Raw genomic sequence first — 27,930 nt, forward strand, 5'->3', positions numbered from 1 at the left:
CATTAAGACAGAAAAAAAACCTAATTTACAAAGAATACATAGCAACAAAAGATAAAGAACAAAATAGAAACTTAGTAGGTAAGATACTACTTTTGCATGAAAGCATAAAGAAAAGAAATTCATTTTTCAAGAAGAAAAACATAACTGAGAAAAGCTATTTACAACAATATATGTTACAATTATATTACATTTAAATAAAAACCATTTCTCTATTTAATACTATAAAATAAATAAGAAAATACATACAAATGTATTTGTATGAGATATTTTTTTAATAACTTAATAAGAAATTAATAAATGAAAAAAGAATAATTAATAATATTAACAAAAAGCTAATAAAATAAAAATAATTATTGTACTCACTTCAAAAAGTTGTCATTTTCTTCATTCACTTTTTCTGCATCTCGAGTTTTGTATTTAATCAAACGTTCTATTAATTGACGATTTTCTTCCTATTAAATATTAGAAAAGTATTAATATTTATAAATTTAAATATATACTATAATAAATATAAAATGCATAATTTATTACATTATTGAAAGATATAGTAATATTATAGTAATATATATATAATTATAATAAATACCTGTGTTTTTCTAAGCTTTTCTTCTAAAGATGCAAAAGCAAGTTGCAAAGCTTGATGCTCATCTTTTAACATTTGATTAATGCTTTCCAATTCCTTCTCTTTGTTAAGACATTTAGATATTTCTAAACGTAAATTTGTATTAAGCTCTATACTTTCTGCAAGACTGTAAATTTATTAAATATAATTTATTTCTAATAAATTAAAAAAAATATTCAATTCTATAAATAATAGTGTAATAAATACATACCTTGTTTCTTTAACTTGAAGTTCTTTCATCATTTCTTGTAATTTATTATTGAGATCTACTATTTGTTGTGTATGTTCTCCTTTTCTTTTATGTAATGTTGCTAATTCTTCTGCTTGCTTTAGAAGACGAGCTTCAAGATCAGCATTTACACTTAAACCAGGAGTCCCACTTGCTGCTTCACGACGGAGAGTTTCATTTGCTATAGTTAGCTGAATATTTTCTCCACGTAATGTATTTGCACTTTCAAACAATCTATTATCTATGAATACAAAATAGTTTTAGATATATTCTTCTTCATAAAATAACTTATTTATATTCCAACTTGTATTATAAACATATTAGGACATAAATTAAAATATAAATAATAACAATAACTTACTGTTATATCACTTAAATTAACAGAACTAATTATATTGATAATAATAATAAAAGAAATCTTACGTAAACTAATAAGATCTGCAAAACAATATGTTTGTCTCTTGTTCCTTTCTTGTAATTGAAAAATTAAATCTTTTCTCCACTTATTATCTTCTCTAGAAAGTAATGATACACTTGGTTCACTCGCGGCCATTTTCAATACATGAAATATCGTTAATATTGTTGCAATTTAAATTATTTATCTTTTTTTATCAAAGTCGTATAAAAATCATTTGACAGAAGAACAGTTGATAGATATTTTGACAACCTTCGACATATACTGTATCACCACAAAAAATATATTTTAGATCAATGAACTTTCATTCGAATATTAATCACTATTAATATCGAAAAATATCGTACTAATCACATGACATTCAGATTTACCACGAATATTTTTAATTATGAAAATAGCTATTCTAACCTAAGTATACCAAACACTACACTGCTACCCTGAAATTGCCGGTTATTCAAAATGTCGACTTATTCTGTTTGCGAGAGTTCAATATATAAATACAAGTTCAGTTAAGTCGATAACAGATGATAAAATTCTTTCAAATAACCTCTCTTTGATGATTAATTACCTCATAGATAAATATCATAGATAAATTAATACAAAATTGAATTTTTTATTCATAAGTTAAAATGAAATGTATTCATATGTGAAAGAAATAAATTACTGTGCAGCAGATGATGAAACAGTTTTCTGTACTATTTTGATCAACCGATAACTACGAAATATTTATCCAAATTTTATATATGTATGTATTCTACGAGTTTTTATTAAAAATATAAGGAATTTAATTTCTAAAAAACGATTATTTTACTAAAAAATTAAATTTTACTAAATATTTATTTTAAAAAAATTATAAGACTCTATTTAAATTATATTTTTTACATTAGTTATAAATAACATATATTTGAAATAATGTTATCTGTTTTAAGCACGATATAAAACTTATTTTTAAATTTTAAATAACTCTCTATTTTCGTGCATTTTTCACTTTAACGATTATTTATTTGCACATATACAATGCATATATTTTAATAGGTGATGACAATAATTAAAAATGAAATAAAGAAGTAAATATTTTTTCGTTTATATTTTCCACGTTCAAGAAATTCTTTTATAATGAAATACGAAAAGAAAAAGAAACGAAGATGTTACAAAAAGAAAATGAATAAAAATTTAGTTAATCCATTGAAAATAACTAATAGGTTTAAATTTTTTCTTGAATTACATTTTTATAACAAAAACAAATTGATTCATTTTTAAGCACAGAAAATAATTGAAAAACAAAGCAAAAAAAAATGTATATATATATAATTGAATTTTATATTACTCAATTTTAGAAATCAAATAAATAAAAAACAGAAAAACACTCATGTCAGTATTCGACGTCAACCGTTCCTAAAGCAATATGTATTTTATGCTATATTTAATACTGACTTGCATATGAATCGAGGAGTAGCCGCGGCAAATGTAATATATATTCTTAATAAGTAATATATATTCTTTATTTAATATCAATATTTCATGTATTTTGAAGAATATCTAAAACACTCTCTTTAGAAATAATTATAATAATTTTATAATATATTTTGATGAATCATATTTAAATTATATTTAATATATCATTATATTCTTAACTATTTAATTTTAGATCGCGAAAAGTTTGATGTTTCTTTATAATATATTGGACTCTGATCAAGTGAAAAGCCAATATATTGATTCTTGGATGAAAACTGGGTACGGCACATATTAATTAATTTTAATTATTTTTAATTTAATTATATAGCACTTTTTGTTTAATTCTGTATACATTTAGAAAATAAAAAATTAAAAAAATTAAACAACAAAAAGTAATATAAATTAAATATAATTTATTTAATCAATTATGTGGAAACAGACAAAGAATAGTAGTACTAAAAGGATATGATCATAAACATTTGAAATACCTCGAAGATGAATTAAAATTTATAGCAATTCAAACATACGCGGTTCGTAACTTTTGGAATCGCAACCAAGCAATCAATGCGTTAGCAGTTTTTGGACTAAAAGAAGATATAGAAGAAATTTTTGAAGGAATGTCATATTTAAGATAATAAAAATATATAATACTTCTAAAACTAATAAGTGTATTAAATAATTTTATTGAAAATTTATATCTCAATAAAAAAAAAAGCTTTCATACAAATAAAAAAACTATTAATAAAATATTGAAAATTATAAATCCTTATCTTTCATTTTAAAATTTTAATATCCCTAATTACATGTCATAAATATAAACAAATGATGAAAGAACAACGAAGAAAAAATAAATACAAACGAAAATTAGCATCACAAATAAATAACATAAGATCCCACGTACATATAAGAAAAACAAAATAAGAATACCAGTTCGAAACGATCACTAACGCCATCTCTGAAACACTAAGAATATTATCTTAAAAGCATAATATAACCTAAGAATTGAAGTTTAACGCCATCTTTTGATTAATTTTAAAAGAATACTTCTAATACTCAATATACGATGATAACTGAACAAAGTCCACTTTAAAACATGTTCTTAAAAAAACGTGATTGATCCTTAAGAAATGGCAATGATCCAATCCGAAGCTATATCAATATCCTCTTAATTATTTAACTTTTTCACCGATATCGAAATTATAATATTTAAGTTGAAATTATGATATCCAATATCTATTAATCATTGATCTTTTTACAAACCAAATAGCAAAAGAAGTTCTAAGAAAAATTTATGTTAAATTTGCAAAATAAAAATAAAATTGTACCTACAAAAAATTAATAGAATCAAAATTGATCTGCAGTGCCATCTCTCGATTGCCAAGAACATCTTCTTAAAAGTATGATAAAGTAGAGTAAGAATCGAACCGCAGCGCCATCTAAAAAGAAGTTACCTTCAACTGCTAATTTAAACTTTATTCAAAGAGATGTTGCGGATTCTCGAGAGATGGCACTATCGATCAATTCTTACAGTATCTCTATCTCCTTTCTATTATTCGTTTTCCTTGTCTATATAACTTATAACTACGACATCACGATATCCAACAGATGGCACTGATCTTCAAATTTCCTTCAACAATTTCTTCTCAAAAATTTTTTAAAGATTTGCAAAATCTACCTATCGAAAAGTTTCAATAAAATCACAGGAAAATATAAATATCTTTTACTCCTCTCCTATTTTACATTAATTTAGGAAATAAATAAAATCACGAACGATTAACAAGACGATAAAGTAAAAATTTTAACAAAAATATCATTATTTTTCAATTATCCATACTCTACTATGCGACAGAATTTTTTTCCAGACAAAACAAATGATAATCATCTCCTAACAAATATTGTAAACGTAATATTTCCTTCCAAAAGATAAATATAATTTCTTTTTACGTTTACCGCGATAAATTGCAGAAGAAAGAATACAAAAATATTCTGCCATAGATTAAAATTAATTGATCTAATCGGTGGTTCGTATTCACATGTTCCAAAAATGAACTTTGAATAAATAACAATTTCTCAATAATCTACAACGAAAATTTGCTACATGTACGAAAAGAATCTAATAGACATCACATTAACGATATACTGATTTAAATGCTATTATTCATATTATATAAATACTAATATACGAATAAACATTTCTCACCAATATTTCTTAACATCAAGTTTTGCAAGACATCCAATCATTGATCGTTTCGCAAAACGAATAACAAAAGAAATCTTAAGGAAAATCTATACGACCTACGCTAAACTCGAAAGGAAAAATTAAATGAGACACAGAAACGAAACTTGCTACGTGTATCAATATTTTGTACAATCATTGTCATGAAAATATAAAATATTGATACAAAGTTTATACAAAGTTCAAAGGACATACGAAAATAAAATATCTTCCATTATTACTGCTACACTACATATTACTACATATATACACATATATATTATTACTATTATATTATATTATGTACATTACATATACATATTATATTATAATATGTAATAACATTACTATTAATTATTTGTTATACATGCATTTACGAATATATTCTATTCCAATCACTACTTCTACAACAACAATTCTACAAACCATTTGTTTATATTCTAAATTCTTCATCATTCACATTCTAACAATTTTATGAATATATCCTAATTGTAAATGTAACTTATTTAGCATCCTTAAGAAAGGACAAATAGTTTTATCTAAATCTATGATTCTTTGTAATTGTCTTTACCTATTTTTACCATTAATTAAATTGCTTCCTCGAGTTACTATAAATATATATATAAAAGTTTAATATACGACAATGTGAAAATTTATTTAAAAAGTTTACCTACACAAGAATCTCAATAAAATGAGAAGAAAGAAAAAGATGAAATATAATTTAAGAGTACAACTATTCTTTGTAAGTTTCCCACTAGTCTTCGAAACAAATAAGATTAGCATGAGTAAAAATTGTGCAAAATATACTTACTTTCGAATTGACGATAATTTCAAAAAATATACTTACTTTCGAATTGCTGATACTTTCTAAAAATATATAATCGATACTATTTGATACCTGAAACAAACTTATTTAGAAATTAGTATAATAAAATTTAAAAAAGAAAGAACAACTATAAAATAATACGATATGGAATAATATAAAAAAATAAGTTTGATAATGAACATTCACGATTATTGGGTCTAAAAAATTTGGCGAAACGGATTTAAATTTTATATCTTTAAGGATCTTGTAAAATCCTTTACACAGTGATAAAGTCAAACATACATATTATTATACCAATATTTTCTGAAAAACTGTGATAAAGACTGCTGAAAAAGAAAAAAAATACATCTTCCACTCGATATAAACCCGAGCAAAAAACCGCGAGTGGAATATTCATTTTGGCAACACTAATAAACTATTTTTTTTATGAAATAGAAAATTTTCTAAAATCCACCACGATGAGTGCTTTGTATTTGCAATATTAATTTAAAAAAAAGAAAAAAAAAGAATTTCCGGAAATAATCAATTATTATTAATGTAACATGACTCTATGCACTCAAATTTAAATAACGTACAACGATATTAAAAATCGATATTTGGCGAAAAATCCTCTTCTTAACGATTGCTGTTGTACAATCACCCTTGTTAGCTTTCTTAGCTTTTTTAAGGTGATTTAGAAACGTGAATGTTACCACAATTTCAGTGGAAAAAATTTGGGCATTTCATATTCGCAACGCTACTTGACAAACACGATTATCTGTAAACGCTAACTTTTTAAAACGAAATCAATAAAAATCATTACTTCTCATTAGAGAACAATCGTATCGATTAAAAATAAAACATTTAACGATGATTCGTATGAATTTTGATATTACTTTATGAGAAACTTAATTTACAAGAAAGAAACCACGATATTTTATAATTAAAACGCTAATACAAACGCGATTCTCATTTTAACGCTAATAAAAAAATCGCGATGCCCTTGATGACCGAGTTTGATGGGCCGGCATGCAATCGGCCAGAGAACACACATTTACTACATATTACTAAAACGAGCACAGAGACAAAGTAGTAACAATGACTTCCCATTCTGTGGACCCAAACAAGGTCCAAAAAATGAGAAGCCATTCGTTGCAGCCCCTCTTCGTGACAGTTTGTCGAGGCCTCTTCGGTCTTCCTCCTTCGGGCGCAATGCCCGCTGAAACTTAAATCTAGGCTCGAGATTCACTAATCGTAAAACAAAGAAAAAAAGAAAAAAAAAAGTCTAAATCGCGGAAACTGATGCACATGGACGACTAACGATCATTGATGACCATTGTCCGTACATGTGCAGAATCTCGAGCGCAACGTTCGTTTCGAAACCAAATCGCGACCGCGACCGCGGAATTCGAAAAATCGAAAGCAAAGCCAGAAACGAGTGATCGGTCGATGATCACTCGTCTCAGCCTTACACTCGTCTTTCAAATTTGATTTCCTGAAACAGATTGTCACGCGAAAACGCGCCTACCCGATCGGAGACTGTGACAATCTGCCCGGCCCTACCTACTTATAATTAACATTCGCACCAGAAAGTATGCTACCTATCCTACCTAACCCTATATTTAAAAAAATGGCAAAACGGGCACACCAACACATTCATTCCACGATTCTCACGCATAATGCTCGGGCGCAAAAGCCTACACTAGGGAAAGCGTCCCGGGACACCTCCGACACCCGAGCTTGGCACGCTACTTTCACACTCTAACTTTACGTACCATTTTCCTGAAATCGACTGACGATGGCTAGCGACCATTGCGTAAAACGCGATAAAAATATTTTAATCGTACTTGTAATTCTATTTATGATCGAAAGAATATGTATAACTTGAAGGAAAGATGATATTAATGGATTAGATAATAGAAAATTTGATAAACAATACAATTATAATTTGCAATTAATTTCATAGATATGATATAATTTCATAGAAGATGTAATAATAAATACGATAATAAATTGTTGTGAAAATTAGTAATAATGAATGAAACGATAATCGTAACCGACGCAATTCCACAGCCTAACCACACACACAAAATGTGGAAAATACGTCGTGCACGATCACTAACTCATCGTCAGTCGCTGAAAAATTTGCATTAACTTATCGACTAGTCGTCATACCCATCGCCTTTCTCTCATCCAAGTAGCATCTGAGCACGTGAGCGAGATCCTGGCAATGGGTACGGAAAGGATTAAACCTGAAAATCCTGAACTAAAAAGAATATTAGTGTGTCTAACGAGCTAATATTGTAATTCAGTATCTGTTTGTTTTATTTTAAACTTTAATAAATTTACTTTACGAATTTGAGAATTATTAGTTTTAGAAAAAAAAATACACCAATGATAATTAAAAAATTTATGATATTATTAATAAATTTATATATGATAATCCATAATAAAAGATAATTGATTTTAAATGGTTATATAGATATAATGAAAATAACCTCAAGCGATCTCTTCATCAGAGCACGTTTTCGAAAAATATATAAAACTAATGTTTAAAATTTCTTGCTCCGATTCAGAAATCTACTTGTCGCGAAGTATCTTCTTGCACATAATATTTCAAACATTTTTTTACGGAGAAAATAATTTTACATTTAAAATTGTAAGTTTATAATATAAAATCAAATAATTAAATATATCATAAAATCAAAGATAAAATTAAAAATTATTTATTATCACATTGATGAAATAATATATATATTATTCATATGATTATTTAATTTCCATTTTATAAATAATTATGGCAAAAATCATTTTTAAACTAATTTATATCATTCATATTAATAATTGATGTAGATGTATTATATCATATATGAATATATTACTTAATGTAGAATTAACCGTTGATATCTTAAGTACGCGACGTGCAAGAAGATCTATCCTATTCTAATAAATAAATTCAAGAAAAAGAATCGTTACTACTCACGGGTATGATAAATACCCGCGGTCACTGTGCTCGTGCAAAAATCTACGTATACAACCAGTCACCCGTGTCGATTCGGACCTTTCATCCTACGACATGATTGAGTGACCAGAGGAACATAAATGCATGCGACTCACCAATAGATGCGAAGAATCTACCATGGCTTGTAGGATGTCGAGTAGTCATCAAGTGTGAGAAAGTGGAAACTGTAACAAACCATGGAAATACCATTGAAATACAATACTGATTGAAAAATATGAAATAAATAAAAAATATATAAAAATAATTACCTCTTCGCGTGATGGATGATCGCCTTATTCTCTTGAGCACTGACTCTATCTTATACCGAAAACGAATATTATTTAAAAAAAAAAAAAAAAAAAATAAAACAAAAATCTACTAACGCGTTCGATAATTTACAATCGGCGTACAAGCACTGACTCTAATTTCGCGATTATCACGAGTAAATTTAATTAGAACTATTATGTTTTAAAACAACTATTATGTTTAAAAAAACTATTACGAAGCAAACACTGAATCTATCAACCGCATTGCGCGCGGTCATAAAAATTTTCTGGAAATAAAGTTGTATTAATAATGGAAGTTCTATAGAAAAAGAAGTAAATTGATTCCTTCTTTTTCTTATCAAACATTTGTTTCAGAAAATATTATCCTTTTTTTCTTTAAGACTAATTATTAATTTTTCACGAATAAAAAAATTTCACATATATATATATAGAAAGAGTGTACATATATACATTTTTAAATTATTGTACAAACATATTGATATTCGTCGTGAATGTTCATTATAAAACTATAAATATACGTTGAAATAATATAATATAAATTACATAAATATGATCGAATAAAAATAGAATAAAAATAGAATAAATGCATACAGTACAAGAGCGAAAAATCAAATTTCTCTTTGAAAAAATATTGATGTCCATATTGGAATACTTCCCGTCTATGAAGTTGGATTATTAATCTGAAAATAACTTGTACAAAAGAAAATAATAATTTTCAAATTAATGTATAAAATGTTTAAAATTAACGACCTTGTGAAAATAAAACAATAATCGATCGTAAATTCCATTTTAGAAAATCGAATAATACGAGTTAAATGAAATTGTAATCAATGAAACTGTGTCAAATAAATCATGTTAAAGAAAAGCGAACAAAATTGCCAATTATAATAATGAATCCATATTGATTGCATGAAAATATGCGAACAATAAATAATATATAATTATAGAAGAAAATATGCGCCTATTACGTAACAAATAGATCGCACACTACAAGAAAGAGATTTCCAGTCACCACGAATATCGATACACATTATAATAACACATTAACTCTCTATTTCGATTATCGAATTATGAATTAGGGAAAGGGGCGTTCCGCAAATCGAAAAATGTCGAAACGTGTCAAGGAGTGAGTCACATGGACGCGACTCCTAATTTCTTGGAAGAGCTATATTATGAAAAAACATCATCAACCTCGAGCATAACAACAAACGAAAAGAAAAGAAAAATACATAAATATTACAATGAAACGAATTTAGAAACGCAATACATATCACTATTGTGATTTATTTCGACGTAATAAAATTAATTTTCTACTTCGCTTCAATAAAAATAGATTATAGAAATTTATCCCAAAATCTTTGTTAGAAGAAAGAAAACATCAAAATTACCAGGAAAATCACCAAAATTACTAGAAATTTATCGTGACATGTATATATTATGAATTATTTTATCTCGACAATCAAACGACAATTTTAACGAACGAAAATCAAAATTATAAAACAAATGTGTGAAAAAAAAATATATTAAGATAAAGCAACAAGTGAATATCGGCTGAACGAATTATCGATAACACGAATAATTTCAATAATGGAATATACGATCGACGGAAAAAACGCGAAACACTAATTAATTTCTTCATTACCATAATAAATAGATTAGAAAATAAACAAAACTGATTAACAAAAAAATATGAAGAGAATTACTTACTGCGTAGTTGAATTAGCGAGACTGGTTGCGATCACACGTCCTACCGTGATGATTTTCCACAGGGAACTGATGCCATCTGCTACAACTCAAATTGGTGTTTTCTGATTGGCTAATTGTTCTAAGCCAATTCGATAATCGAAATCGCGCGAAAAATTAAAGTATTTCAAATTATATTTTTATTATTCTAATTAAAAATATATTGATTTATTTGTATATTATTAATTTTTAATATTTTTTAACATTTTTAAAACATTTATCGTTCTATATATCTGACATATATATTTATGATTCTTTTATTAATTCAATTATGTATTGATTTATTTATCGATTATCGATTCAGCGATTATTTATTTATTTGTCTAGTTATGTATATATACATTTATTCATTTATTATCATCTACAATCTAAGCTTTTTTCGCTTTATTATTATAAATTACACAATTTATTTTGATACGCTATATAAATACGTTTACGATAAACTTAATCTAACTAACTTAATCTAAACTTAATCTATAACATATTAATTATTCTATTAATACCTACAGTCCAGTCTATTTAATTAATTAAAATAATCAAAAAAAATTATGCAGAATTTAGACTGGACTGCAGGTATGCGTAGTTCTTGGCTTGCCATCGTTTTCCGAACCACTGTTATTGATAACATATATATTTCAAAAACTTTCTAATAAAATGTATTGTGAATAAAATATAATTTTGTTTAATTTTGAAAAAAAGAATTTTTAGAAAACGATGCCAATTACCAGGTCTCACCCAACGAGGAGGTGACTACGCATCGAGACCCACCTAAAACTAAAAAGAAAATATTATAATTAATGAATTTAAAATTAATAATTAATAATTAAGTTACAAAAAATATAAAACATAACTAGACAAATAAATGAAAAATAAATTTATGACAAAAGGATATAAAACATATAAAAAATAAGTATTATAAAAATAATTTAAAATATAAATTATATATTTATATACATATAAATTACAAAAGTTTTTTACATTTTTCTTTCTTCAATTCTTCTCGCAATTAATCTCACGTTATCCAACGATGAGGCTTAAATCTAACTTAATCTAGATCTTAATGCTAAATCTTAAATCTACGATTTGTGTCCTACTGGCATCATCCATATCAAAGATATGCTCCTATTTAATATAAATGATAATAAAATAAAAAAAGAATTGTTAGATATTCAATCGAAATACAAATGCCTTCAATCATTGCAAAAAAAGGAAAAAAAGAACAGAAAAACAAGCGCAAGAAGAAATGTAAAAACCCAAGAAAGAAAAATTAAAGAAAAATTAAGAAATTAAAAAATTTGAATCATAGGCTTTATCACAACTTATGTCAATGGATTTACGAGAATCACCAGACAGATTGATATTTACTGATCTAGTAGAAGAACGACTTACGACTTTTGACGACACAAGAACGAACAAAGAATAAATCCATGACCATCAGAATCGATTTACAAGAATGACATTCGACCACAAGACTTTATTCTCATCAAATACCAAAAAATCATAAAAGCCTAATCATAAAAAGAAGAAGAAATCGAAAGAAGAATAAGAACAATTTGATTTTATTCGAGAAGAAAAGAAATAAAGATATTGAAAATATTTTAATTTATCGTATGTATGTAGGAGCGTATCTTCATATGGAATATGCTCACAATAAATATATAATTTAAATATCTATCTTAAATTATATTTAAAATTAAAATTTAAATCTAACTTTAAGCTAAAACATATATATCTCGTGATGCCCCGTGAATTTGAAAAATGAAGTAGATCTAAAAAAAAAAAAACTCTGAAATATATATAAAATCAATTAAATGAAACATAAATAAATTCTGAAAATCTGAAATCTGAAAAAAAAAAAAATTTAATTATGATATTTCACATAGAAATTTCGAATATTTATACAACTAGTTTAAAAATAAACAATTAAAAAAATAAAAAACACTGTATATATAGACAAAATTAATTAAATTGTAACATAGAAAAAAATTTAATTTTAATTTTGATAACGAATAATTATTGTAATTCAAAGAAATGAACTGAATTTATATTAATATATCATAGTAAGAATATTAAATGAATTAATATTTTTACTATAATCATAATGATTTTAAATAATATTACAAAAATTAAAAAAATTCATACGAATAAATTTTTAAACAATATTTTTATAAACAAATGCTTCAATATTCAGGGACGCTGAAAAGAAATAGCCAAAAGAGGCTATAAGGTAATTTGGTGATCCAAAAAAGGGACCACACTTTTGCAGTTCTTGTAACTGCATTTGGTGATCCAAAAAAGGGACCACACTTTTACAGTTCTTGTAACTGCATTTTGTGATCCGGAAATAGGACCATTTCCACATTTTATTAGTGGAAGAATTATGGGCATTTTATATACGCTATTTTCAAAAACGCGAAAATTTTTTAACGCAACACTAATTTCAAAAACGCGATCATTTTTTAACGCAACACTAATTTCAAAAACGCGATCATTTTTTAACGCAACACTAATTTCAGAAACGCGATCATTTTTTAACGCAACACTAATTTCAAAAACGCGATCATTTTTTAACGCAACGCTACTTTCAAAAACGCGATCACTTTTTAACGCAACACTACTTTCAAAAACGCGATCATTTTTTATCGCAACGCTACTAAATTTAAAAATAAATTTAATATAGACAATACTAATAAGAATACAAATAAATTGGAAACTAATGTCACTATAATTAAAACTCGAAATAAAAAAAAAACATACAAATTTTTAATATTAATTTTAAAAAAAATTACATTTCATTTATATCATTTATATTATTAAAAAAAATCGCGATATCTTTTAAAACGCAACACTAAAGCAAACGCGATTATTATTTATTCGCAACTCTAATGCAAACCGTAATTTATTTATCGCAACACTAATTAAAAAATCGCGATTGCCCATTTGTCCATGATGATTGTACGTTGGGCCGGAATGCACATCGGCCAAATAAATACAACTACTACACAACACACACAACTACTATTCTACTTCTACTACTACTACTACTACTACTACTACTACTACTACTACTACTACTGACTCTAAACGAGCATAATGACAAAGTAGTAACAATGACTTCCCATTCTGTGGACCCAAACAAGATCCAAAAAATGAGAAGCCATTCGTTGCAGCCCCTCTTCGTGACAGTTTGTCGAGGCCTCTTCGGTCTTCCTCCTTCGGGCGCAATGCCCGCTGAAACTTAAATCTAGGCTCGAGATTCACTAATCGTAAACCAAAAAAAAAAAAGAAAAAAAAAAAGTCTAAATCGCGGAAACTGATGCACATGGACGACTAACGATCATTGATGACCATTGTCCGTACATGTGCAGAATCTCGAGCACAACGTTCGTTTCGAAACCAAATCGCGACCGCGACCGCGGAATTCGAAAAATCGAAAGCAAAGCCAGAAACGAGTGATCGGTCGATGATCATTCGTCTCAGCCTTACACTCGTCTTTCAAATTTGATTTCCTGAAACAGATTGTCACGCGAAAACGCGCCTACCCGATCGGAGACTGTGACAATCTGCCCGGCCCTACCTACTTATAATTAACATTCGCACCAGAAAGTATGCTACCTATCCTACCTAACCCTATATTTAAAAAAATGGCAAAACGGGCACACCAACACATTCATTCCACGATTCTCACGCATAATGCTCGGGCGCAAAAGCCTACACTAGGGAAAGCGTCCCGGGACACCTCCGACACCCGAGCTTGGCACGCTACTTTCACACTCTAACTTTACGTACCATTTTCCTGAAATCGACTGACGATGGCTAGCGACCATTGCGTAAAACGCGATAAAAATATTTTAATCGTACTTGTAATTCTATTTATGATCGAAAGAATACGTATAACTTGAAGGAAAGATGATATTAATGGATTAGATAATAGAAAATTTGATAAACAATATAATTATAATTTGCAATTAATTTCATAGATATGATATAATTTCATAGAAGATGTAATAATAAATACGATAATAAATTGTTGTGAAAATTAGTAATAATGAATGAAACGATAATCGTAACCGACGCAATTCCACAGCCTAACCACACACACAAAATGTGGAAAATACGTCGTGCACGATCACTAACTCATCGTCAGTCGCTGAAAAATTTGCATTAACTTATCGACTAGTCGTCATACCCATCGCCTTTCTCTCACCCAAGTAACATCTGAGCACGTGAGCGAGATCCTGGCAATGGGTACGGAAAGGGTTAAACCTGAAAATCCTGAGCTAAAAAAAGATATATTAGTATAATATTTTCTTCTAACGGGCTAATACTTTTTAATTTATTTAAATTATTTCAAACTTTATTTTTCTAATTTAATAAAATATTAATTTAATATTTATTAGGCAAAGAAAATTTGAAAAAGAAATTTATTAATAAAAATAACCTCAGACGATTTCTTCATCAAAACATATTTAAAACGAAAGCAATATTCAAAACGTATTGCTTTGATTCCGAAATCTATCTGTCGCGAAATGTCTTTTTGCACACATAATTTAATATATTTTCGTTAACAAGAGAAAATCAAATAGAAATTTTATATTTCATCTTAAAATTGAAAATTTTGATTTGAAATTTACTAAAAATTTATTATTATGTGAATGAAATGAAAAATAAAAACATTTTTGTTTTTAATATTATTGTTTTTAATATTCAAAAACGCGATGTGCAAAAAGACCTAGCCTAAACTAATAAATAAAACACAAAATGTTACTATTCACGAGTATAATAAAATACCCGTGGTCATTATGCTCGTGCAAAAATCTACGTATACAACTAGTCACTCGTGTCGATTCGGACCTTTCATCCTACGACATGATTGAATGGACCAGAGGAATTAAAAAGCATGCGACTCACCATTAGATGCGAAGAATTTCTATGGCACACTAGGAAGTCATCATCGTGTAGAAGGATGTGGAACATCTAACAAAAAAACGAAATATAATTATATTTAAAATATAATTGAGATAATTTACAAAAATTAAATTTAAAAAAAAAGGAAATTCTATTAGATTATAATGTAATAGTAATAAAGATTGAAATGTTAATAAATCTTAATAATGATAAAAATTAAAAATCTAATGATTCTATATCGTAGTAAAGAATAAAAAATTTTTATTTTAAATAAAATAAGATATTTACCTCTTCGCATGATGGATGATCGCCTTATTTTCTTGAGAGAAGCACTGACTCTAATTTCGCGTTATCCATTAAAGGATTTAAGAAAACTATTACGAAGCAAACACTGATTCTAATTTCGCGTTATCCATTAAAGAATTTAAAAAACTATTACGAAGCAAACACTGATTCTAATTTCGTGTTATCCGTTAAAGGATTTAAAAAAACTTTTACGAAACAAACACTGATTCTAATTTCGCGTTATCCGTTAAAGGATTTAAAAAAACTTTTACGAAACAAAACACTGATTCTACTGATCGCATTGCGCGCGATCACAAAAATAACTTATCATTAGAGAGGGGTGGATTAGAAAAAGAAGTAAAATATTTCTTTGATATTTTCCCTTCTTTTTTTTTTTATGAAGCATTTGTTTAAGAAAATATTGCTATATAAAATATTATTTTTATAATTATTATATCTAATATTTCAAAATATTTATGAATTCTATAAATTTAAATTATTAATTTAGAAAAGTTACATTATGATTGTTCGTTATCAAAATTAGATTATAAATTTTAATTAAAATTATGATATATTGCGAATTATAAATATTCGAAATTATTTGTAAATAATCAAAATGCTATAAGTAAATTAAGTATAATACAATGTAATATATACATATAAAAAAAGAAAAAAAAATATATATTGAATTAAAAAAAAAAATCTGAAACATAGAAAAAGAAATTAGTGTAGTTCTTAGCTTACCATCAGTTTCCAAAAACTAAATATAAATCTTTATAATAAAAAAAGCTTCCAATATATTTCAAATACAATTTTAATAATATAATCTTTTTATCTAATATATTTATAATCAAATAATATAAAAGGAAACTGATGCCAATTACCAGGTCTCACCAACTAGGAGGTGACTACGTCGAGACCCAGATATTAAATTTATTTATTTATATATACTATTTATAAAATTAAGAAATATAAGAAAAAATAAATAAATAAAAAATATATAATAAATAATTGAAAGAATAAATGAAATAATTGAAAAAAAAATTTTAAAAAATATATGTAAACGATTAAATAATTAAAGCAAAAATAAAAATAAATTAAAAATAAATGAACAAATAATATTATTATCATGATAGCAATATTATTATAATTTAAAATAAAATTTATAATATTAAAAATTATTTATTATGTTAAACAATTTAATTAAAATGTTTAATATCGATCTACTCCTTAATTAAGTTCGATAAGAAGTGATCGTTCCGTCGCGACCTGCCTTGTATTTATAAGACGCGAAAATTTACGAAAATATACGTACTCGCCCGATCGTTTCAAATCGAGTTTTCGAATATAGCGATTAATAATTTCTGAATTGTTAAATTATTATTGTTAATTTATGCATCTAATAATTTATTTATAATTACAATGTTAAATGTTAATATTAATATTATTATATAGGAGATGGAATATCGAAAAAGATTATATAAAAATAAATAAGAAATATTGGTGAGAAATGTTTATTCGTATATTAGTATTTATATAGTATGAATAATAGCATTTAAATGAGTGTATATCGTAAATTGTGATGTCTATTAGATTCTTTTCGTACATGTAGCAAATTTTCGTTGTAGATTATTGACAAATTGTTATTTATTCAAAGTTCATTTTTGAAACATGTGATACGAACCACCGATTAGATCAATTAATTTTAATCTATGCCAGAATATTTTTGTATTCTTTCTTCTGCAATTTATCGCGGTAAACGTAAAAAGAAATTATATTTATCTTTTGGAAGGAAATATTACGTTTACAATATTTGTTGGGAGATGATTATCATTTGTTTTGTCTGGAAAAAAATTCTGTCGCATAGTAGAGTATTGATAATTGAAAAATAATTATATTTTTGTTAAAATTTTTACTTTATCGTCTTGTTAATCCTTCGTGATTTTATTTATTTCCTAAATTAATGTAAAATAGGAGAGGAGTAAAAAATATTTATATTTTCCTGTGATTTTATTGAAACTTTTCGATAGGTAGGTTTTGCAAATCTTTAAAAAATTTTTGAAAAGAAATTGAAGAAAATTTGAAGATCAGTGCCATCTGTTGGATATCGTGATATCGTAGTTGTAAGTTATATAGACAAGGAAAACGAATAATAGAAAGGAGATAGAGATACTGTAAGAATTGATCAATAGTGCCATCTCTCGAGAATCCGCAATATCTCTTTGAATAGAGTTTAACTTAGCAGTTGAAGGTAACTTCTTTTTAGATGGCGTTGCGGTTCGATTCTTACTCTACTTTATCATACTTTTAAGAAGATGTTCTTGGCAATCGAGAGATGGCACTGCTGATCAATTTTGATTTTACTTAATTTTTATTTTGGAAGTTTAGCATAAATTTTTCTTAGAACTTCTTTTGCTATTTGTAAAATTGTCAATGATTAAATGTTTTTCATGATATAATATTAATGAAAAATATTTATATATATTTTATATATATTGTGTAATTAAATTATAGTAATAGCATTTTTTTTAATATGTGTGTTCATATTATGAACAATTAGATTCATTTTTTTTATCGTTTTGTTAGCTTTATGTTAGCTTGTTGATTCTTGCATAAAATTTTTTCCGAATTTTGTGGATTTTTACGGTTGCATATATATTTTTTTTTTTTATTTTTCGATTTTTATGATCGTTATGGTAAATAGTGTTTTTGGTTTATATATTTTTTTTACGTATCTTTTATATCGTTTTTTTATAATTGTAGTCATTACTAACACTATTTTATCGGTATTTGAGAATGAGGAACGAAGCATAGCTAAATAAAAATTAGTTTTTTATATGTGTTTAATCTGTGTTTTAGTTATATATCTGCTTTTTTTCGAAGTCGATATTTCAGATTGTTGTATGACGAATTTTCATAATATGTCACGTCTGTTTTTAATAGATTCTGATTATTCACGTAGTTTATATAAATTTATTTTTCCGTGTATTGTAATTATATATTTTATTATAAATTCTATTGATATTTAGATATCGTTATAAATTCGATATATATTGCTTCGTTGATAACTTATATTACTTATCATAGGAGCTGTCATGAATGTAATCCGTATCTTACGTGTTTGAATATCATCGAGTATCGTAGATATATTCCATAGTAGCGTTCTCACATGATTGGCAAATATTGTTGCGAAGAGATATATATGCAAAAGACAGAATGTTTTAAAGCACTAAAAGTTGCACGCGAAGCGGCGCCACGCCCGCCCCGCCATATGGAGCAGAATTGGTGGAATTAGAGGGGAGATAGTCGGTTGGCGCAGTCGCTCGCCGCGTTTTATGCAACCAGTCTTGCTTCGGAGCGAGTGAAACTACTGCTCCAGCCTTTGACAGACGAGGAAAGTGTGTGTAGTGACATCAGTGTCTGTCTGGCCGCTTCTCACTGATCGGTCTTGTTAATTGTACGACCGACTGCTTCGTAGAAGCAACCGATTCGGCCAGATCCGGTTTTCTTCGTGCTTCGAGTCAGGATACGACCGTGTAATCGTCTGTATTACGTATTGTCGTTAGTTGTGTATACTGTCTTTGCCGGCGATAGTAAAGCAAGGCTTAAAGGCGGTGTCGATTGTGCCTTGGCCACCCTTGCCATCGTGGAAAATATTACACACGGTTTAATAATATAACTCGGCTATACTACGGTTGCAGACTCGCGTGTACTGATCGGAGTGCCAGTGCAACGATAATCGGGCGTGCTATACGGGTGTATATTATCCATGGTTGTGTACATGTACGTGTGTGTATGTGCGTAACGTGCGCGTAGAGGAAAACGAATACGTTGCTGTCGGTGGGGAAGAGAGAGATAGAAGGAGTGAAGAGGGTGGGAGAACGAAGGCGGCCGTGAATCCACGATACGCGGCTACGTTCACGCCGCCGCGTATTCCACACGGCACGACACGAAACACAACACAGCTCCGTCGGCTTAGGCTACGAGAGGAGAAAAACGTATACCTGCACACCTTACGAATTATTACGAATTCGCATAGCTTTGACGCGCCTTTTGGCGCGTATATCATCCTCGTTCGGTCGACTTCTTCGACCTCCTCGTCGCTATTATGGCGGACGACGAGGTTCTCTTCGACGAGGTTTACGAGCTCTGCGAGATTATCGGCAAGTGAGTAACGTATCCGTGAGAAAGAATAAGACAGCTGCGTTATACGAGTGTGAGTCATACTGAATGAAAGGGAGGGGGCAAGTGTCAAAATGCGAATCAGCTCGAAAGGAGGGGTGAAAGGGATGTAAGATACTGTACAACGGTGAGAGGAGTATAGTACTTTGACAGTTAAACGATACGTGAATGCTTGTATGCGTGGCTATTTGATATGCGTAGCGTGTGTATAGCTTAGGTTATGCGTGCACGTATATTGAATCCGGGGTTGGTTGCGCGCGCGTAAGCATGCACCGCGTGTACGAACGATGACGTATATTTGTTGACTAGGGGCGAATGGGTAAGTAACAATGCAAAAGTAACAAGAAAAAGATGCGTGTTGAATAAGAAAACTGATCTACGTGCAATCCATGCAAGTTTTATTTCAAGTTTTCATCATAGGTTGTTTAGAAATCTAACCCATCCTTTTAGGACGCAAATATAAATTTCTTCTTTATTTATAATCATATATCCAAAATATAAATTATATTTATTTTGTCATATTCACGTAATTATAACAATTGATTATTCGTATGAATATTTAAATACATTTTAGGATATCTTATATTCTTGGATAATATATTGTCACGAAATGATATAAAATAAAAATATTTATCTTTATTTTTAAAAGTTTACAAACAGAAATTAACTAGAATGACGAGATATTATTTATCATTTCTACACAAAAAATATTGATAAAGATATCAATGATAAAACTATTACGTAAACGTGACATCATTAACATAGTATGTTTCCTTCATTTAGAAAAATATATATAAAATAAAAAGTTTGATCAAATATCAATCAAACATTATTTTAAACTCAATAAGTCATACAAAATTACGAAATTTCTACAAAATTAAATCATGAAAGATAACTTTTTTAAATTTTTTTTTTTTTAATTTTTTTCATTCTCTTAAAATACAAACTTTTTTTTTTATTGCTTTTTTAGTACTTTATATTAAAATTACGTATAGACTTTATATATGCTGCAAAAGTAAAAGTTCAAAATTCATGGAATAGTTTGTCTGTGTATTTTATTTTGTATAATGTATAATCTCTTTATTTTTTGTGGATATTATTAATTATGAAAATTCAAAGAATGATTTTTGTTTATTAAGTTACATAACTATATAAACCATAATAAGCAAAACATCGCATGATTTATTTTTTAATTAAGAGATGTAGTTAAAGATTAAGAATTTATTTAAGAATTTTTATGATTTTTTTTCATAAATTTATTTCATTTCATTTCATAAAAAAAAAAGTTTGTATGTCTCAAATATTCTTAAATATTCTTTGTTAATCTTAAGAATAAAAAAAATATAAAATTTTTATTTGTCATCCGTAAAATTAAAAGAAAATCGAAATATATAGGGAAAAAAATAGAAGAACGTGATTTTACAATAAAATCCTTTAGTTATTTAATATCAATTTAAATCAATATTCAATATTTCGTGTCCAATTTTTTTTTTATTTAAATTTTCGAAATCACGGAAATCTATTTCGATCAAATGCAATAAAAATAATAATGCATGAAACAAGCTCGATAATAAAATACTTGAAAATCTAGATCGTCTTGAAACTTTATATTATATTTCAAATACGATATAAACAAATTATTATGGCCTTATTCTACGTCATTTCACGTTTATAGATAGTATGATCAATGGTAAATTCACTCCCATTCGATAAAACATTTCAAGAGTTTCGATTCGTGCGAAATTCTCCGACGAACGTGCCACTTCTCATCGTAACACTCTAACGATAAATAAACTCACGTTACCTATCCCCTGTTATCGTTTCATTCTTTCTCTCGTAGAGATTTCACTATCCATAAATTTAAATACTAATTAAAAAATCCAATCTATCGAGAGATCGCGTCGACGAGAAGAAATGGAAATTCGGAAAACGCGAGAGGATGAAAAAAAGCGTTGCGGCACATACGTTTTTCTCGACTCGATCGAGCGACCCGAGTAAAGGAGAGGAGTTTCCAATAAATACACGAAATTGCAGTAGCGAGCCTTAACGCTGGCAGATAGCAGGTGAAATGCAACTTGGCCGCCACTTCTTTTACGATGGCTCGCCCTACTTTTCATCCCCCTCGTAACTCACTGCCGTGGAGGGTCGTGTATACATGCGGCTGTGTGCACATGTTTTCTGAAAAGTTAGAGTAAATTCTTGATGATGGAATTCGCCCTTGAACTTAATTGCGAACCAGTCGGCCGCTGGTGTGGTGGTGGACCTGTTGTAGATAACAAAGAAAGCTTATCACATCGATTTCCCCGTCACTTAGACGTCACGTGTGTTTTTCTTCGATGGATTTGTTGACCGAGCAAATATTAAACTCATACGATCAAGTTCAATGTAATGAGATACTGCAAAATCTGAGAATATTCGGAAAAGATCAAGATCGAATTAATTAAAATCGAGATAAGAAATGTATAGAGTTCTTGAAGTGATTGATATTTAGAAATTGTATAGAATAGTGAAATAGTGATTGACAAAATGTAATGAAAAATTTCGTATTTTTATTTTGAAAAGAGTATAAGTGCATTTTATGTGTTTTTAGTGATGTATAATGAAAGAGTATTATATTTCATCTATTATATTTATATTATAGGAAAAATTACATATTTTTTTTAGTATTCCTCTCTTTCATAATGGTTGTAATGTTCATGTAGTTTTTAAAATCATATTTTTATGACACAATTTCTTCTGTGTTTAATCTTTTAGGTATTTAGTCATTATATAGTCATATTTATACTACTAGATATTTTATTCTTCATCATTTTATATCTGTTTTAATTGTTTTTATTATTTCATAGTTGTGTTAGGTATTTCAACGTTATTTTTTTTTTTTTTTATTTAATGAATTTCTGAAGATATTTTATAATTGATAGTCACATCACATTTTTTTTTTTTTTTTTTTATTATACTTTTGCGATAATGTGATGTATTGCATTAGAATATTTTTTAGATATGAAGTACTTTACATATATGCATTTATCATAGAACGTATTTTCGAGTGCTCTATAAATACAAAGTCTTTTTAGTGAATTTTCCTTCCAAAAGATTATTTGTATCAAGTAGTTTCTTCCTCAAAGAGAAAATTTTACTCTAAAATTTCTCTTAATTCGCATTATTCGAATAGGTATTCTTTATAAATTTTATAATTACATCTAAAATGGAATAAAAAGATTATAGAATTTAATATGAAAATATTATCAATTTTAGCTTTTGTATTTTATGTAATGAAAAGTGTCATTATCACATAAACTATCTCTCTCTCAAAAAATAGTTTTAAAGATGAAAATTTATTAGATTTTTTTTTATTCGTTTCAATTTGAAATAGGATAATGTAGATTATTAGGATGAACATAATTCTAGATTTTCTTTTTTCTAAAATCTATAGGCAAGAAAAATCATATTTATTAAAAAAAAAATTGAAGCTGATAAATAAAAAAGGTTAAATCATAATGGACTAGTTTTTCGCTCGTATATGCTGCAAAAGTAAAAGTTCAAAATTCATGGAATAGTTTGTCTGTGTATTTTATTTTGTATAATGTATAATCTCTTTATTTTTTGTGGATATTATTAATTATGAAATTCAAAGAATGATTTTTTGTTTATTAAGTTACATAACATATAAACCATAATAAGCAAAACATCGCATGATTTATTTTTTAATTAAGAGATGTAGTTAAAGATTAAGAATTTATTTAAGAATTTTTATGATTTTTTTTCATAAATTTTTTTCATTTCATTTCATAAAAAAAAAGTTTGTATGTCTCAAATATTCTTAAATATTCTTTGTTAATCTTAAGAATAAAAAAAATATAAAATTTTTATTTGTCATCCGTAAAATTAAAAGAAAATCGAAATATATAGGGAAAAAAATAGAAGAACGTGATTTTACAATAAAATCCTTTAGTTATTTAATATCAATTTAAATCAATATTCAATATTTCGTGTCCAATTTTTTTTTTATTATAAATTTTCGAAATCACGGAAATCTATTTCGATAATGCAATAAAAATATAATGCATGAAACAAGCAGCTCGATATAAATACTTGAAAATCTAGATCGTCTTGAAACTTTATATTATATTTCAAATACGATATAAACAATATTATGGCCTTATTCTACGTCATTTCACGTTTATAGATAGTATGATCAATGGTAAATTCACTCCCATTCGATAAAATTTCAAGAGTTTCGATTCGTGCGAAATTCTCCGACGAACGTGCCATCTTCTCATCGTAACACTCTAACGATAATAAAACTTCACGTTTAACTATCCCCTGTTATCGTTTCATTCTTTCTCTCGTAGAGATTTCACTATCCATAAATTTAATACTAAATTAAAAAATCAATCTATCGAGAGATCGCGTCGACCGAGAGACGATGGAAATTCGGAAAACGCGAGAGGGATGAAAAAAAGCGTTGCCGCGCCGCGGCAATAAGTTTTTTTTTTTTTTTTTTTTTTTTTTTTTTTTTTTTTTTTTTTTTTTTTTTTTTTTTTTTTTTTTTTTTTTTTTTTTTTTTTTTTTTTTTTTTTTTTTTTTTTTTTTTTTTTTTTTTTTTTTTTTTTTTTTTTTTTTTTTTTTTTTTTTTTTTTTTTTTTTTTTTTTTTTTTTTTTTTTTTTTTTTTTTTTTTTTTTTTTTTTTTTTTTTTTTTTTTTTTTTTTTTTTTTTTTTTTTTTTTTTTTTTTTTTTTTTTTTTTTTTTTTTTTTTTTTTTTTTTTTTTTTTTTTTTTTTTTTTTTTTTTTTTTTTTTTTTTTTTTTTTTTTTTCTTTTTTTTCTTCTTTTTCCCTTCGACTCGATTGAAAGAAGACGAAAATGAGAAGGCCTCGAAAAAAAACAAATCGAAAAAATATCGAAAAATTAAAAAAGTAATCGATAAATTAGAAAAAGAAATAAAGAAGAAAAAAAGAAACGAGAAGAAGAAAAACACCGGACAAAGAAAGCGAGAGAGAAAGAATAAAAATCAAGAAGAAAATATATGAGCCGACCGAGCAGTAGGAGAGGAGTTTCCATATAAATAACGAATATGGATGAAATTACACGAATTTGCAGTAGCGAGCACTTAAGAAGCGTCGCGAGATGTCGCGTAGCGCTGGCAGATTTAAGCAGGTGAAATGCACTTGGCGCACTTTTTTTAAACGAACAATGCCCTTCGTCGGCGCCTAACGTCTAAACCTTTTTTTTTTTTTTTTTCCATCCTTTAATCATCCTCGGTAATTGCTAACTGGGTAGCGTCTTGCAAACGAGCCGATGAGATGGTGTATCGGAGATGCCGGTCGTGGGTTAATACCATGCAGCTGTTGGGGTGGAAGTACTGTTTTCTGAAAAGTTAGAGTAAATTCTTGATGATGGAATTCCGCCCTTGAACTTAATTGCGAACCAGTCGGCCGCTGGTGTGGTGGTGGACCTGTTGTAGATAACAAAGAAAGCTTATCACATCGATTTCCCCGTCACTTAGACGTCACGTGTGTTTTTCTTCGATGGATTTGTTGACCGAGCAAATATTAAACTCATACGATCAAGTTCAATGTAATGAGATACTGCAAAATCTGAGAATATTCGGAAAAGATCAAGATCGAATTAATTAAAATCGAGATAAGAAATGTATAGAGTTCTTGAAGTGATTGATATTTAGAAATTGTATAGAATAGTGAAATAGTGATTGACAAAATGTAATGAAAAATTTCGTATTTTTATTTTGAAAAGAGTATAAGTGCATTTTATGTGTTTTTAGTGATGTATAATGAAAGAGTATTATATTTCATCTATTATATTTATATTATAGGAAAAATTACATATTTTTTTTAGTATTCCTCTCTTTCATAATGGTTGTAATGTTCATGTAGTTTTTAAAATCATATTTTTATGACACAATTTCTTCTGTGTTTAATCTTTTAGGTATTTAGTCATTATATAGTCTATTTTATACTACTAGATATTTATTTCTTCATCATTTTATATCTGTTTTAATTGTTTTTATTATTTCATAGTTGTGTTAGGTATTTCAACGTTATTTTTTTTTTTTTTATTTATGAATTTCTGAAGATATTTTATAATTGATAGTCACATCACATTTTTTTTTTTTTTTTTTATTATACTTTTGCGATAATGTGATGTATTGCATTAGAATATTTTTTAGATATGAAGTACTTTACATATATGCATTTATCATAGAACGTATTTTCGAGTGCTCTATAAATACAAGTCTTTTTAGTGAATTTTCCTTCCAAAAGATTATTTGTATCAAGTGTTTCTTCCTCAAAGAGAAAATTTTACTCTAAAATTTCTCTTAATTCGCATTATTCGAATAGGTATCTTTATAAATTTATAATTACATCTAAAATGGAATAAAAAGATTATAGAATTTAATATGAAAATTATTAATATTTAGCTTTGTATTTTATGTAATGAAAGTGCTACATCATAAACATTCTCTCTCTAAAAAATAGTTTTAAAGATGAAAATTTATTAGATTTTTTTTTTTCGTTTCATATTGAAATAGGATAATGTAGATTATTAGGATGAACATAATTCTAGATTTTCTTTTTTTAAAATCTATAGGCAAGAAAATCATATTTATTAAAAAAAAAATTAGAGTGATAAATAAAAAGGTTAAATCATAATGGACTAGTTTTTCGCTCGATAAAATGTAAGAATACTTTACTTAAGCTGCATAGTGCCATTAGTTAACTTTATGAGGTTAATTGTTTTCTGAAAACTTAAATATTAAGTCTTGACTATAAATTAAGAATTTTTAGAAAATAGGTATAGGTAATAGGTTTGATTTCTGAGAGATTTATTTATATTAGTTTCAATTACATGATAGTTTTTCCTTGTTTTTATATAATATATTTTTACATAAAATATGATTGGAGTGTTTTATGAAAAATGTATACAAAGGTTATGCAAATTAAGTATGGATTAAATTTTGGAGTAATTTTATAAGGAATATGTTTATTGTTCTTACTCTTCGCTTTATAACTTAGTTATTAGCGAAGCAATAGATGCCGCATTTGTTTCTTATATCTTCTCTTTGGCATGATGCCAATTGTTACCGATGATATGAAGTTGGATTCTATTTCATAGGAAAGGTGCCATCGATCCTAATGAATCGTTACGTTTTAAATGGAACGATACAGAGTCGCTAATAGCTGAAAATTCGTGGTATGTTCTGATGTAATATTTTGTCCTTCGAATTTTAAATAATAAAATTTACAATAATTACATATACACACACATATATATTTTTATTCGATACATAATTAAATGTCAAATATCGTATGATTTTATTTCTAAACAATAATACGAGTAGAAAGAAGAAAAGCAAAATTTAATGTAATAATAATAAGAGAAATCATAATATCTTCTTACATAATGAAATGACGACAAAATTAAATTTATTTAGCATCATGTAAATTATATATAATTATAAATAGATATATATATAATTAAATAATAATGAATTCAGTTTATTATTTTTTCATTGCAAAATATTTCAATAAATCTCGATTTTCTTTAATAAGGTTTCATTAAGATGGAATAGACTTTTATCAGTGTTCATATTACTCATTACTCGTCAGTGAAAGGACATCCAAATTTTTTTATTTATTACTTTTTTAATATTCATTATTATTAAAGGTATTATTACGAAAATTATTATGTAAATAAATATAAGATAGGAAAAATCATTTAGAATTTTAGTATCGGTACATCAATAGTTTTGCACAAAAATCCGC

The 27,930-nt window shown here is 27.1% G+C and overlaps 2 protein-coding genes across 6 annotated transcripts in view; one reads left to right on the plus strand and one right to left on the minus strand.

Annotated features, from left to right (window-relative positions):
* Window positions 1–1,746, minus strand: part of LOC725024 (autophagy-related protein 16-1) — a 572,103-nt gene extending 570,357 nt beyond the window's left edge. For 2 of the 3 annotated variants that reach the window (XM_026442880.1, XM_026442878.1), the window contains exons 1-4: window positions 1,275–1,746; window positions 834–1,092; window positions 587–749; window positions 364–452 (exon numbers count right to left, since the gene is read on the minus strand). In XM_026442880.1, the coding sequence (XP_026298665.1) occupies window positions 364–452; window positions 587–749; window positions 834–1,092; window positions 1,275–1,404 (641 nt within the window). In that variant the 5' untranslated portion in view covers window positions 1,405–1,746. The remainder of the gene's footprint in view (window positions 1–363; window positions 453–586; window positions 750–833; window positions 1,093–1,274) is intronic. The other variant, XM_026442879.1, reaches the window with a different exon arrangement.
* A 17,536-nt stretch (window positions 1,747–19,282) lies between these two features.
* Window positions 19,283–27,930, plus strand: part of LOC411347 (peripheral plasma membrane protein CASK) — a 258,807-nt gene continuing 250,159 nt past the window's right edge. The window contains exon 1 of one of the 3 annotated variants that reach the window (XM_006559916.3): window positions 19,283–20,132. In XM_006559916.3, the coding sequence (XP_006559979.1) occupies window positions 20,074–20,132 (59 nt within the window). In that variant the 5' untranslated portion in view covers window positions 19,283–20,073. Of the gene's footprint in view, window positions 20,133–20,289; window positions 20,467–27,930 lie in introns of those variants that run through there. The other 2 variants (XM_006559918.3, XM_006559926.2) reach the window with 2 other exon arrangements.

Source organism: Apis mellifera, linkage group LG9, assembly GCF_003254395.2.
Source record: "Apis mellifera strain DH4 linkage group LG9, Amel_HAv3.1, whole genome shotgun sequence".
In the NCBI taxonomy this organism is placed as follows: Eukaryota; Metazoa; Arthropoda; class Insecta; order Hymenoptera; family Apidae; genus Apis; species Apis mellifera.